Source organism: Panthera onca, chromosome E2, assembly GCF_046562875.1.
Source record: "Panthera onca isolate mPanOnc1 chromosome E2, mPanOnc1 haplotype 2, whole genome shotgun sequence".
Taxonomy (NCBI): Eukaryota; Metazoa; Chordata; class Mammalia; order Carnivora; family Felidae; genus Panthera; species Panthera onca.
Window position 1 is genome coordinate 994,747 of NC_138353.1, and position 12,203 is coordinate 1,006,949.

A 12,203-nucleotide genomic window follows, 5' to 3' on the forward strand; every position below is an offset into this window, starting at 1 on the left:
AAAGTGATTTAGATTGGAACTTGCTTCCCTGAGAGATGTTTAGATATGGGTATCTTCTTAGGCAAATCCATCAATTGCTGTAATGTCAATAACCTAAGATGGGAAATGAAATGCAACAAGTAAACTTAACACTAGAACTAATAAATCCTTGTAAAATCACACAAAATTATTTCAAATCAATTTAAAACACAGCAGTTTAAAGAAGACATCCTAAGAGCTGTGGAAATAGATGAAGACCAGCCAAATGAGAATACTCAAAGGTCGTCTATTCAGATCTTGCTGCAACAAGGTTGTCAGACACCACTCACATTTTGGCATATTCTCAAAGGCAGGCAGAGGAGTTGTAAAGCCTTACAGTCTAAAAAGGTAAGACTTCATCATGGCCCAGCGGTTTTATCATGGTGGGATGGTGATGAATGCCAAATCCAGCAGTAAAACTGAGGACAGTAGCTACTTTTAGGGATAATCTATTATCGGTGTTAGAATGAGTATGTTCTGGCCTAATGCTTATAATAGGAAGGAAGAAATGAGTAAAAGGGCCATTAATGGTGGTGACAACAAGGGTCTGTAGAAAATGAGAAGTGGAACAATTATAGGCAAGCAGATTAAAAAAACAAAACAGGAATTTGGCAGATATCTTGCTCTGAGGTCTTGAGTGGAAGATGTCATTTATTTGTTCTGAAGGTCTTGGGTCACCTGTCTGCTTCTGAAGATCAGCTTAAAATCCTGTTTGAGGTCGCAGATTGTAGTAGCCTTCCAATTGTGTGGAATTCTGGATTTCTTCTTTAGTTGTGAAACCTAAACCAGAGTGACTCCCTGGAGTTTCACTGCTCTACTTTTTTTTTTAAGTTTATTTATTTGAGAGAGAAAGAGAGAGAACGTGCATGTGTGTGTGTATGGGAAGGGCAGAAAGAGAGGGAGAGAGAATCCCAAGCAGGCACTATGCTGTCAGCATGGAGCCCGACCCGGGGCTTGAACCCACAAACTGTAAGATCATGAACTGGAACCAAGAGTCAGATGCTTAATGGACTGAGCCATCCAATCACCCCTAATTGCTGTATTTGTTGCTAACAGCACCTGATAGGTTCCTTCCAATGAGATTCAAGAACTGTTACTCTCTGAGGTCTATTCCAACAGATAGAATCTATTAGTTGAAGATCATGAAAAAGCTGTTTAAAACATATCTTCAGATGGTGGCCTTAATGAGTTGGTGATAAGACTGGATATAGTACCTGAGTCCCTGGTAATATTTTGCCGTGTCTGCAAATAGCAGAGCGGCAACCAGTGATGGAAGTGAAATCCCTAGACATATGGGTCTTCTAGTTAGTAATTCATAGGGAGATAAGTGAGTGAGCGGACTACATGGCCATAAGGGCTACAGGGAATACCTTTGGCAAGGGAGCTCAAAGGTTCTGAAAGTTTTGCTGACGTTAACAATGCTAGTGGTCCTTTAACTTTTCCAGATTGTGAGTGATAAAGACTGTTGTTTCTGAGTCAGGGTTGATGCCTTACAGAGTTCTTTTATAATGGTTCCTGTAAAGTGTGTGACATGATCATCTGATGTAGATGTAAACATTGGGATAACCCAGGGTTGGAAACAAAATCTATCCGCTTTTCAGCAAAGAAATGCTTTAACCCACGCTGCAAATAGACAGAATAACTAAAACATATTCAAGTCCCACAGAGGGCAGAAGCTGACTAAAATCCACTTGAAGGTGTTCAAAGGGCCCTTCAGGTGTGGCTACCACTTATCTAGGACCCCACGGTGATGTTTGCATGTCCCTATTTGTCCCCAGTGGCTTAGGACCATCTAGTAGGGATCAGAGCTTCAAGGAGAGCCAGGTGGGAACCTCGCCTACTCCTTCACCTCAACCTCAGCCCCTGCAAGGCCCCTCAGTTATAAATTGCCCAACTTTCTCCCGCAGTGGTCTGCTGCCCCTCTCTCCAAAGGCACTGTTGCCTCTGCTCCCCACCCCTTAGGACAGTCATCACTCTAAAAGATTCTCCATCTGATCCCCTTCCCTAGGCCAGGAGTTCTCTACATCCTCAAATAGCCCCTGAGGCAGGTCTGCTCACTGTCCCCATTTTACCTGGCTGGAAACTGAACCTAGGGGGAGGCTGGACAGAAAGTTTCTCTTTATGACCTCCAGTGAAAGGTGGGGATGGAGGAATTCGCAGCCCATGGCACAGCGTCTCAGGAAGTCTGGCCCCCGGCACCCTCCTTGCTTCCTGGCCTAGCTCCAACCCAAGCACACCCCTCCCTCTGGTTCCAACTACTCTAAGGATCCTAACCCACCTCCTCCCTCTGTCCTTAGGGCAAAGACCTGCAGACCCTTTCCTTCTGAGATGCTGATGGACCCCATAAGACTTTTCTAAAGCCTCCATAACACATTACTTCAGACTGAGTGGCTCAAACAATAGAAATGTTATTTTTTCACAAATCTGGAGGCTAGATATCTGAGATCAAGGTGTCAGCAGCACTGATTTCTCCTGAGACCTCTCTCCTTAGCTTAGAGGTGGCATTTTCTCCGTGTCTTCACATGGTATTCCCCCTGTGTACTAATTACACCAGTCTTAATGACACCATCACACTGAATTAGTGTCCACGTATTGCCTTTATTTTACTTTTTAAAAGACCTATTTCCAAATACAATGACATTCTGAGGTACTGGAAGTTAGGACTTCAACATGAACTTTGGAGCATACAATTCAGCCCATAACTAACACATCTTTTCATCGGGAGCTAACACTTAGGAGTTCTCCTGAGAATGACCACATTTAACAGCCCCAAAATCACAACCCTGTAACTCACACATTGCATTCTGAGGTGTTATCACAAGAGAAATGAAACATACTGTATAAAGAATCATAACTGTAAGAATCAAACAAATGTCTATAACAACCGATAAAGCCAAAAACTGGAAACAACTCAAATATCTAAAACAGATGAATGAATAAAGAAATAGTGGTTTGTCCACTGAACATTACATTTCTTGACCCTTAAAAGAAAAAACTAATTACACAGACCCACTGACAAATCTCAAAATAAATATACCAAATGAGGACACCCAGAGGAAAAAATTTAAACATTTTATTCTCAATCACATAAAATACAGAAAATACAAATGAATCTATTGTAAAAGAAAGTAAAAACCAATGTTTGCCTGGAGGAGAGAGAGAGATAATTAAAGGACATGAATGAATATGGGGTGATGCATATGTACAATGTTATGATTGTGATGATGGTTTCATGGGTTTATATGAATATCAAAACTTACCAAATGGTACACTTTAAATATGGACAATTGTTTATTAACCATACCTAAAAGGCATTAACAGTATAATAAAAAAATTTCTTTCTGTTTTCCAAAAATAAAATTTGGCCAACCTATATTGACCCCATCATATCCCTTGTAATGCCTTGGGATCAGCACCTTGCCTCAGTGGCAACATATATAAGTGAGCAATGAAAGCCATTTCCACCTGAGTGATCAGGAATGCAGGCTGGGTACCAAAGCCCACAATGCTGGACTAAGATCTTCCTTCTTTCTATTCTTGTTTTCCCTCCTGTGCAGCAATGGCCTTAAGGTGAACAATGCAGACAAACTACAGGAATCTGTAAAACCATTAGATTATTTTCTGACAAGGCCCTCAGCTACACAAGACTCATAGTTCAGGAGGATCTGAGAATTTTTTTTTTTTAAGTTTATCTATTTTGAGAGGGCACAGAAGGGCAGAGAGAGAGAGAGGAGAGAGAATCTCAAACAGGCTCTGCACCAGCAACACAGAGCCCAGTGCGGAGCTTGAACCCACGAACCACGAGATCATGACCTAAGCAGAAACCAAGAGTTGGACGCTTAACTGACTGAGCCACCCAGGTGCTCCTACCCGGGGAGGATCTGAGAATTTCTGTTCCTGTTCATCCTTCACAGCCTTACCAACTGGAATGATGGCAGGCACCCTTTTATTTTTTCATCTTTTTGTTTTTGTTTTTGAGAGAAAGAGAGAGAGAGAATCCCAAGCAGGCTCCCTGCTGTCAGCACACAGCCTGACACGGGGCTCAATCTCATGAACCATGAAATCATGACCTGAGCCGAAATCAAGAGTCAGACGCTTAACTGACTGAGCCACCCAGGCGCCCCTGGAACAATGGCAGGTGCCCTTTTAAAAGAGGCTCATTCCAACCAGATGTTGCAGTCTCTTGCACTCTTCTATTTACCCACTGTTTGTATACAATGATAATTTCCCCATAGTCTTTCAGCCAGTGACACTACCACACAGAATTCTGGACATCAGGGTACATCACTCGTTTGCAGGACCTGGGTACAGAATTCCTGCACCAGTGCTGAGCACGATACAGTATCCCCTGCAAAGCAGAGAACAATTTTATGTGGTTCCAAGAAGTACCAGAGGTTGTCACAACTGCCCCCTCTTCAGGGTGAGCTCCAACACCACAAAATGTCCTGTATCTAGGCTACAATTCAGCCACAAAACCTGACATAATTTCCTTACAGGCCTTGGGCAGCAATGCAAACAAGGACCAAACTAGAGAGAGGACTACCATCATCCCATCCCCCTGAAGTGCACAAACATTCCACTGTTCTGAAACCACCCCATAAGAGTGAGTCTAACCCTCAAGATAAAGGCGACTCAAACAATAAGGCCTTTGTTATAGCACAAACCAGAATGACGGAGGCAGGCTGTTCCTGGGTTGGTGACTTGGAGGCTAAAAATTCCACAAGAGTCCCCAGACCAACAACATCCCTAAAAAGGTGACTTGGAAAGTCAGATGGAGTCCTCTGGACCACAACTGGGTCATCAGACAGAAAGGAATGAGTACTTTGGCTTCTCACATATTTACCACAAATGGGAAAACAGGAAGGTTTACTTCTCTGAACATGTCAAGATGGAGAAATGATACACGTGTGGCACCTGCCATGTGGCAGAGGTGAATGGCTGCTGCTACAGAATCAACAGTAATAAAAACCTGACACGGACCTACGCTGAAACATGCAATGCAGCTCCCACACACCTGCCATTTATTCTGATGTCTGGATGCATGAGGCTCAACAGGCAGATGGCACCCTCAAAAGAGATTGCCTTGAGTGCTGTTACACTGAACAAGGAAACACATTTGCTACACAACTAAGTTGTTTTTGCCATGTGCACTTTGTGGTAATCAATGAGGTAAGGCCTTTGGCTAATGGCTTTCTCATTCAAGACACTCATAAGGCCCAATCCAGTATGAACTCTCTGGTGTCGAGTGAGGCCAGAGCTTTTACTAAAGGATTTCTCACACTGGTTGCACTTATATGGCCTTTCTCCAGTGTGAACCCTTCGATGGTCACTGAAGTTGGAGCTTCGCCTAAAGGACTTCCCACATTCACGGCACTCATATGGCCTTTCTCCAGTGTGAACTCTCTGGTGTTTAAGGAGCGCAGAGCTTTGGCTAAAAGATTTCCCACATTTGCTGCACTCATAAGGCCTTTCTCCAGTGTGAACTCTCAGATGTAGAACAAGGCTGCAATTCTGGCTAAAAGATTTCCTACATTCACTACACTCATAAGGCTTTGATCCAGTGTGGACTTTCTGGTGTTTTAAGAGACTGGAACTGTAGGTAAAGGATTTCCCACATTCACTGCACTCATAGGGTCTTTCTCCAGTGTGAACAGTATGGTGTTGCAGGAGTGCAGAGCTTTGATTAAAGGACTTCCCACATTCACTGCACTCATAAGGCTTTTCTCCAGTGTGAATTCTCCGATGCTGAATGAGGTTGGATCTTTGACTAAATGATTTGCCACATTCTCCACACTCAAAAGGCCTTTCTCCGGTATGAACTTTCCGATGGTTATTCAGGCTGTAACTTTGGCTAAAAGATTTCCCACATTCACTGCACTCATAGGGTCTTTCTCCAGTGTGAACTCTCCGATGTTGAAAGAGGTTGGAGCTTTGGCTAAAGGATTTCCCACATTCCCCACACGCATAAGGCCTTTCTCCAGTGTGAACTCTCTGGTGTTTAATGAGGCTAGAGTTATGGCTAAAAGATTTCCCACACTCACTGCACATGTAACATCTTTCCCCGGGGAGGACTCTCTGGTGATGAACAAATGTGTGTTGGTTGCTGAGAGCTTCTGTGCAGTCTTCCCAGTGGTGTTGAGTTTTTCCCTTGTGGAAGGCTGCCCCACACTCAGTTCCATTGTTTGACTTCTCCCCAGTGTGTGTGGCCTGTTGCTGGAGGAATCCCGAGCTGACCAGGAAGTCCTTCTCAGTCTCCCCACAGATGAAGGGCTTCCCTGACACATGCCGTCTGCAGCTCTTTGCCACCGAAGCTCCACTCGCGCTGCTTCTGAAGGGCTGATCTCCAGTGTGCTCCTTCTGCTGCTGCTGAAGGTTTCCGCTGAAATAGACTCTTTTCCCATGTGTCCCACCAGTGTACAATTTCTCATCGAACCGGGTTTCCTGGTGCTCAGCCAACTGGAAACTGTCTTTCAAGACTGGAGCACACACCTCACAGGGGCTGGCCTTCTGGGGAGAAAGACCTGCCTTGGGAGTCCTGACATGGGACACTCCTTCTACAGAAACGCTCTGCTCAGAAGGTGCCTCTTCATTCTCTGCTCCGTGCTGACAACCTGAAAGCAGGAAATGCTGGTGAAGCGCACAGTGACTTTTGTGGGTGGGCAGCCCCACACATGTGTGTGTCTAACAAACCCAGACACGAGTCCGTGAGATTGCTTATAGGACAAGAGGTTCAAGTTCAGGCTGAGGATGAGGCCGCTTAGCAGTACCGGGCCACTTATGATCACAAAATGGGGGTGGGGGGGCCTCATGAGGTGAAATAAACAACACTGAGGACAGGCAGGGTCTGCAAATAACTTTCAACAGGACCTAGTCTGCTGGGCAAAAGGGTGTGTTCAGGCCCAGGAAAATTCAACAGTGAAAGAGAAGCTGGTATGCAAGGGCTGTTGAAGAATCTATGTGCACCTCAGGACACGGTACACAGGAACCGATATGGAGAGCACCCCAAATAGAGCAGTGACAAAACCGGTCAATATGAGGAGTCCAGAGAGGTACAGATGAACCTAGGGTGGGAAGCAAGAGTATAGTGCTGAGTAGCAGTTGACCAGTCACCTCAGTGTGAAGAATGGGGAAGGAAAGGCACATATGAAGTGTGGGTGCCACTGTCATTACCAACGAAAGACCAGTCCCACGGAATAAGTTTCTGGTATGACATGTACACAGCCCTGGGGTCCTGCCCTTTCCCAGGTGTGTCACTGTTCAGAGCCAGGCTCCCTCTGAGCCCATCCTGCTTTAGTTGGGTTCATATCTCTTCTGTGAACCACAGCAGGCTCTCCCACCCTTCCCCCGCCCCTAAGATGGGCAACTATGTGGCACCTGGATGATGCAAGTACTGAGGGGAAGACAGGAGGTGAGCAGCCAGCACTGACCAAGCACAGCTCAGTGCACAGCAGCACAAGGGAAAGAAAAGTTAAGTATCATAAAGAGAACCTCCAAGGAGGGTCCTGCAAGAACAGACCGTGGTCTACGTAACAGTGATGAGGTCAGTGATGGCAACCTCTGGCCCAAGCAGGAATGAGGAAATGTTAGCCAGAAGAAAAAAGCAGAACCTGGGATTCTCAGGTGCTTTGTAACTAGAAAAGTCACCTGGCAGGGAGAGGGCAAGCCAAGTGACTGGAACACTCCTGACCCTGGTTCTTTCCCTGAGAGGCTTAGCAGTAGCAGGTGTTGGGGCTGCTCAAGGAGCAGGCAGTGCACATACCTCAGCCCAGCCAACCACACTGCCTACTCAAGAAAGTGGGGAAGGAAGCGGCGGTCATGGTCCTGATGAGAGGGCAGACCTGCCCTTGGGGGAAAAAGGGAAAGGGAGAGGCTAGCTCAGGGCAGAGGTGGGTGTGCAGACCTTACCCAGGGAGGTTACAAGTGCCAAGTTCTCCAGCATCACATCCTGGTACAGGCGTCTCTGAGCCTCCTCAAGGAGACCCCATTCCTCCCCGGAGAAGTACACGGCCACATCCTCAAAGGTCACAGTGCCCTGGCAAGATGGAGACAGATGAAACCATGAACAGCCTCTCCCCCCAAGATGGCAATCCATCCCCTACACATCTACCCCTCACCCATCTTCCTCCCGAGCGTCCAACACAGAAGAGAAGCCAGGCCCCAGCACCGCTGATGCCACTGTCTCCTCACAGGCCCAGAGATTACAGGCACCGGCGATGAGCAGATGAGGATAAAAAAGTAGCAAACAAGGGTCTGGCCCAGAAGCATTCACTCATTTCTGCTAAGCAGTCCCCTGATACGGACAAATCATGTAATTCTCAATACCAGGGCCCTGGGGCACCAGGCATACACGCTCTGCAAGTACACATCACTCTCGAGGCTGCACATCCCTCACATTCCCAGACACGGCCACGACCAGCTTGCTGCCCCACACACCTTAGGCATCTCTTTGGCCTCACTGCTGTGTATTACGGTATCTCCACCACCTCTTCCTCACCCCACTGGTGAGAGTGGGGTTGTGTGCTAGGGTTATGGGGATGGCAAACACAGGGCGCCTACCACCGGAGAGATGACATCTACAGTTTTCTAACCATATACAGTCACACTCTGGGAGAGGGGGACGCCACACGCGACACAGGGCCACACGGGGGCTGCACTCTGGGAAACAGCCAACAGCCAGTGGTTGTGAGATCCAAGCTTTGTTACAGCAGTAGAAAGAGGGGCCCCTGTCTCCTGTGGGAAGAGGTCACTGACTGATTTGTGACTCCACGGGCAGGTAGGGAACTGAAACCAACTAGAGGGCTACACAGGAACGGCTCCTGATCCCTCGATAAAAACGCTGTTTGGTTGGGAGATCTTACTTGTGGGAGCAGAGTGGGGAGGGGAAGCAGCACGCTGGCCGTATGAGGTCCCCATGGTTCCCGGACATGGGTGCACACACAGTATCGGATCCTAGATTCAGGCCTTGCACCACAACCGACGACAGCATCCACGGGATGCTCTGCAAACTCAGACAGGACTGAATACTGCTATTGACTTCCCAGGACTCGCACAAAGTCACAGGCCCTCATCCTCCTATGACGGCTTCACTGCTTGGGTCTGTTCCTGGCCTCAGACTTGGGGATCTCAGATACCCGCAGCCCTATTCCACTAGGTGCTGCACTTCCTGTCCCCAAAGCAACCACAACCTTCCTGGGTCCGCCTAACCCTCATCCAAAGCCCAGCTCCATCAGTGGCCCACCTTACTGACTCTCACAAATGACCACATTTGCCCTTGACCTTATCCTCCGGGCTGAATGAAGCACCCCAGGCCCCAACAAAGTCCTCACCAAATCCTGGTGAGTGCACAGAGTGGTGAATGAACACCTGCTCTAGTCTGCGTGACATCTTGCCTCGCTTATCTATCCCTTGTCTCTGCATCCACCTCATGTCCACCATTGCCTTGGAAGCCTTAGCCACCTGCCAGACTATCTGTCCCCGGCATGTCCTGCTCTCAGGACCACTTACCTGCCTCATTTGTGTTTGTGAAGCCTTAACCTATCGCCCAGGTACCCAAGCAAGAGACTCACCCATGGCCCCCACCCTCCTCTACCTGGTCCCCAAGCAGCTTTACAGTCATAACCTGAAGATTACCCGTCCTTTTATTTCTTATTTTTTGAGGGGGGGGGGGCATATGCGTGCATGTGCACGAGGGGGGCAGGGGCAGAGAGAGAGAGAAAACCCTAAGCAGGCTCCACACCCAGCACAGAGCCCAACAGGGGGCTCGATCCCACGACCCTGAGACCATGACCTGAGCTGAAATCAAGAGTTGGACGCTCAACCGACTGACCCACCCAGGTCGACCAAAGATCACTCCCCTTAAACGTGACCATGGGGGCGCCTGGGTGGCTCAGTCGGTTAAGCAGCCGACTTCGGCTCAGGTCATGATCTCACGGTCCATGAGTTCGAGCCCCGCGTCAGGCTCTGTGCTGACAGCTCAGAGCCTGGAGCCTGTTTCAGATTCTGTGTCTCCCTCTCTCTGACCTTCCCCCGTTCATGCTCTGTCTCTCTCTGTCTCAAAAATAAATAAACATTAAAAAAAAAAAAAAAAAAAAAACGTGACCATGGCTCACACACCTGTACCCACCTCATTTTGGATGCCTCCATCCTGAACCCTTCCCCTGATTTTTAGACCTATGCGCACATCTGCCCACATCACGCATCCATTCGGTGGGCTCTGAAACACCCCAGACTCTCAACATACCTAAATCAAATACTTCCTGATACTCCCCTCCCCGCAGCGAATATTACTTCTGCTGCATTCTTCGTGTTAGACCATGGACCTTCCACTCCTACAGCTGCTAAGGCCTAAAACACTGGGGTCATCCCCGAGTCCTGTATTTCACTCCTTCTCCCTCATTAGAGAATTCAGTTGCCCCTTTTCAAACATGCATCCAGAGTCCAACCACTTTTCCTAAGCCACAACCCTGGTCCGTTAACCTTCGCCTGGACGTTGGCATATCCTGCAGCCCCATCTTCCCTCCTGCTGCTTCGGTCCCACAGTCTGCTCTCCACTCTGCAGCCAGATGGAGTCTGGGAAGGCCTTATTAAGATCGCTTTCTGGGGCGCCTGGGTGGCTCAGTCGGTTAAGCGTCCGACTTCAGCTCAGGTCACGATCTCGCGGTCCGTGAGTTCGAGCCCCGCGTCGGGCTCTGGGCTGATGGCTCAGAGCCCGGAGCCTGCTTCAGATTCTGTGTCTCCCTCTCTCTCTGCCCCTCCCCCGTTCATGCTCTGTCTCCCTCTGTCTCAAAAATAAATAAACATTAAAAAAAATTATAAAAAAAATAAATAAACATCCACTTTATTAAAAAAAAAAAAAAAAAGAAAAGATCGCTTTCTGCCTCTGATTCACACCTCCTCATCACCTCCAGAATATACACCCAACTTCTCCGTTGTTCCAGCCGTGACTCCTGTCCCCCTGCTCCTGTTCCCACATAGAAGGACAGCTGTGGTTTTCTGAACACCCTCAGCCGGTTAGACCCCTAAGCACCTGCATATCTTAGAACCGGTTCCTGGCAGAACTCTCCACACCTGTTTAGGTCAGTTGCCACAGATGGAAACGCTTCTACATAAAGGCCAACAAGGACTTAGGATCCTCTGCTGGGGGTTTCCCCAGGGCCCCCAGACCCAAGCCTGGGGGGAATGACACTTGAGAGCCCCAGGACACCACATCCAGAGAATATGGAGGTGGGGGGTCAGGGCCAGCGAAGGGCTGAAATACCCCCCAATGACCTGCGTAAGGTCCACAGCGCTTCTGCCGCAACGGGAAACTGTGCAGAGAGGCTGGAAATAGAGGAAATAGAAATATAGAAAAATAGAATCCACGGCTGGGTTCGACGGGCTCACACCTCCCGTACACCCTGGCCCTGGAGGCGACTGACTTCATGCTGGCTGTCTAACGTCTGTGCCTCAATGCTGTGTCCCCTCTTGCCAGCTGTGTCGCCTGAACTAAGATCCAACCTCCCGATGCCTCAATGTCCTCATCACTCCCGTCTGGCCCGCTCTTCCTTTGAACCGCCTTTGGGAAACTTTTAGATCCCAAACGGAGATTGTGTCCCTCCTTTGGCCAGAACTCTCCTTGGCGTCTAGAATCCTCACATGAAGGGACAACCCTCCAGACCGCCAGTACCCCCGTGACCCCGCCGCACACCCTCTGTTCCCAGAGAGCAGAAGGCGGACCCCACATCCCCGATTCCACCCCCTTGAGGCCCCCCTGCAGCCCTGCACCATCCCACCCCTCCTCTGCAGCCCGCTCCCGCACCCCGTCATGCCGGCGCTCAGATACGGGGTCCCCACCCGCGAGCGCCTCCCCGGCCTGGACACCGGGACCTGGGCCGCAGGGACGCGAGCAGACGCCCCGCGCTCGGGCCTCGAGGGTCTTGGGGGGGGGGGGGGGAGGGCGGGGAGGGCCCTTGGGGCCGCGCGTTTACCTCAGTCGGGTCCCTGCGCGCGGCCGCCGCCATCGGACCCCCTGGGAGAACGGACACCCGGGCCCGCGGTCCTTATCTCGACCCCGGAACGGGGTAGCCCAGGCGGCGTCGCCGACTCGTGGAGCCGTCTGCGAGGCGGGGACACCGCTTCTCCTCGGGCTTTGTCAGTTAGTCGCCTCGGTCCCGAACATTAGCGGGTGAAGACTAATGAAAAGAGGC

General features: G+C 49.2%; 1 protein-coding gene across 1 annotated transcript; it reads right to left on the minus strand.

Annotated features, from left to right (window-relative positions):
• Positions 1-2,596: 2,596 nt before the first annotated feature.
• On the minus strand, positions 2,597-12,203 carry LOC132691135 (uncharacterized). The gene is made up of 3 exons (XM_060652515.3): positions 11,985-12,203; positions 7,924-8,050; positions 2,597-6,629 (listed from the first exon to the last, which is right to left on the minus strand). Exons 1-3 carry the CDS (start codon positions 12,015-12,017, stop codon positions 5,146-5,148), a joined length of 1,644 nt encoding a protein of 547 aa, XP_060508498.1. The 5' UTR covers positions 12,018-12,203; the 3' UTR covers positions 2,597-5,145.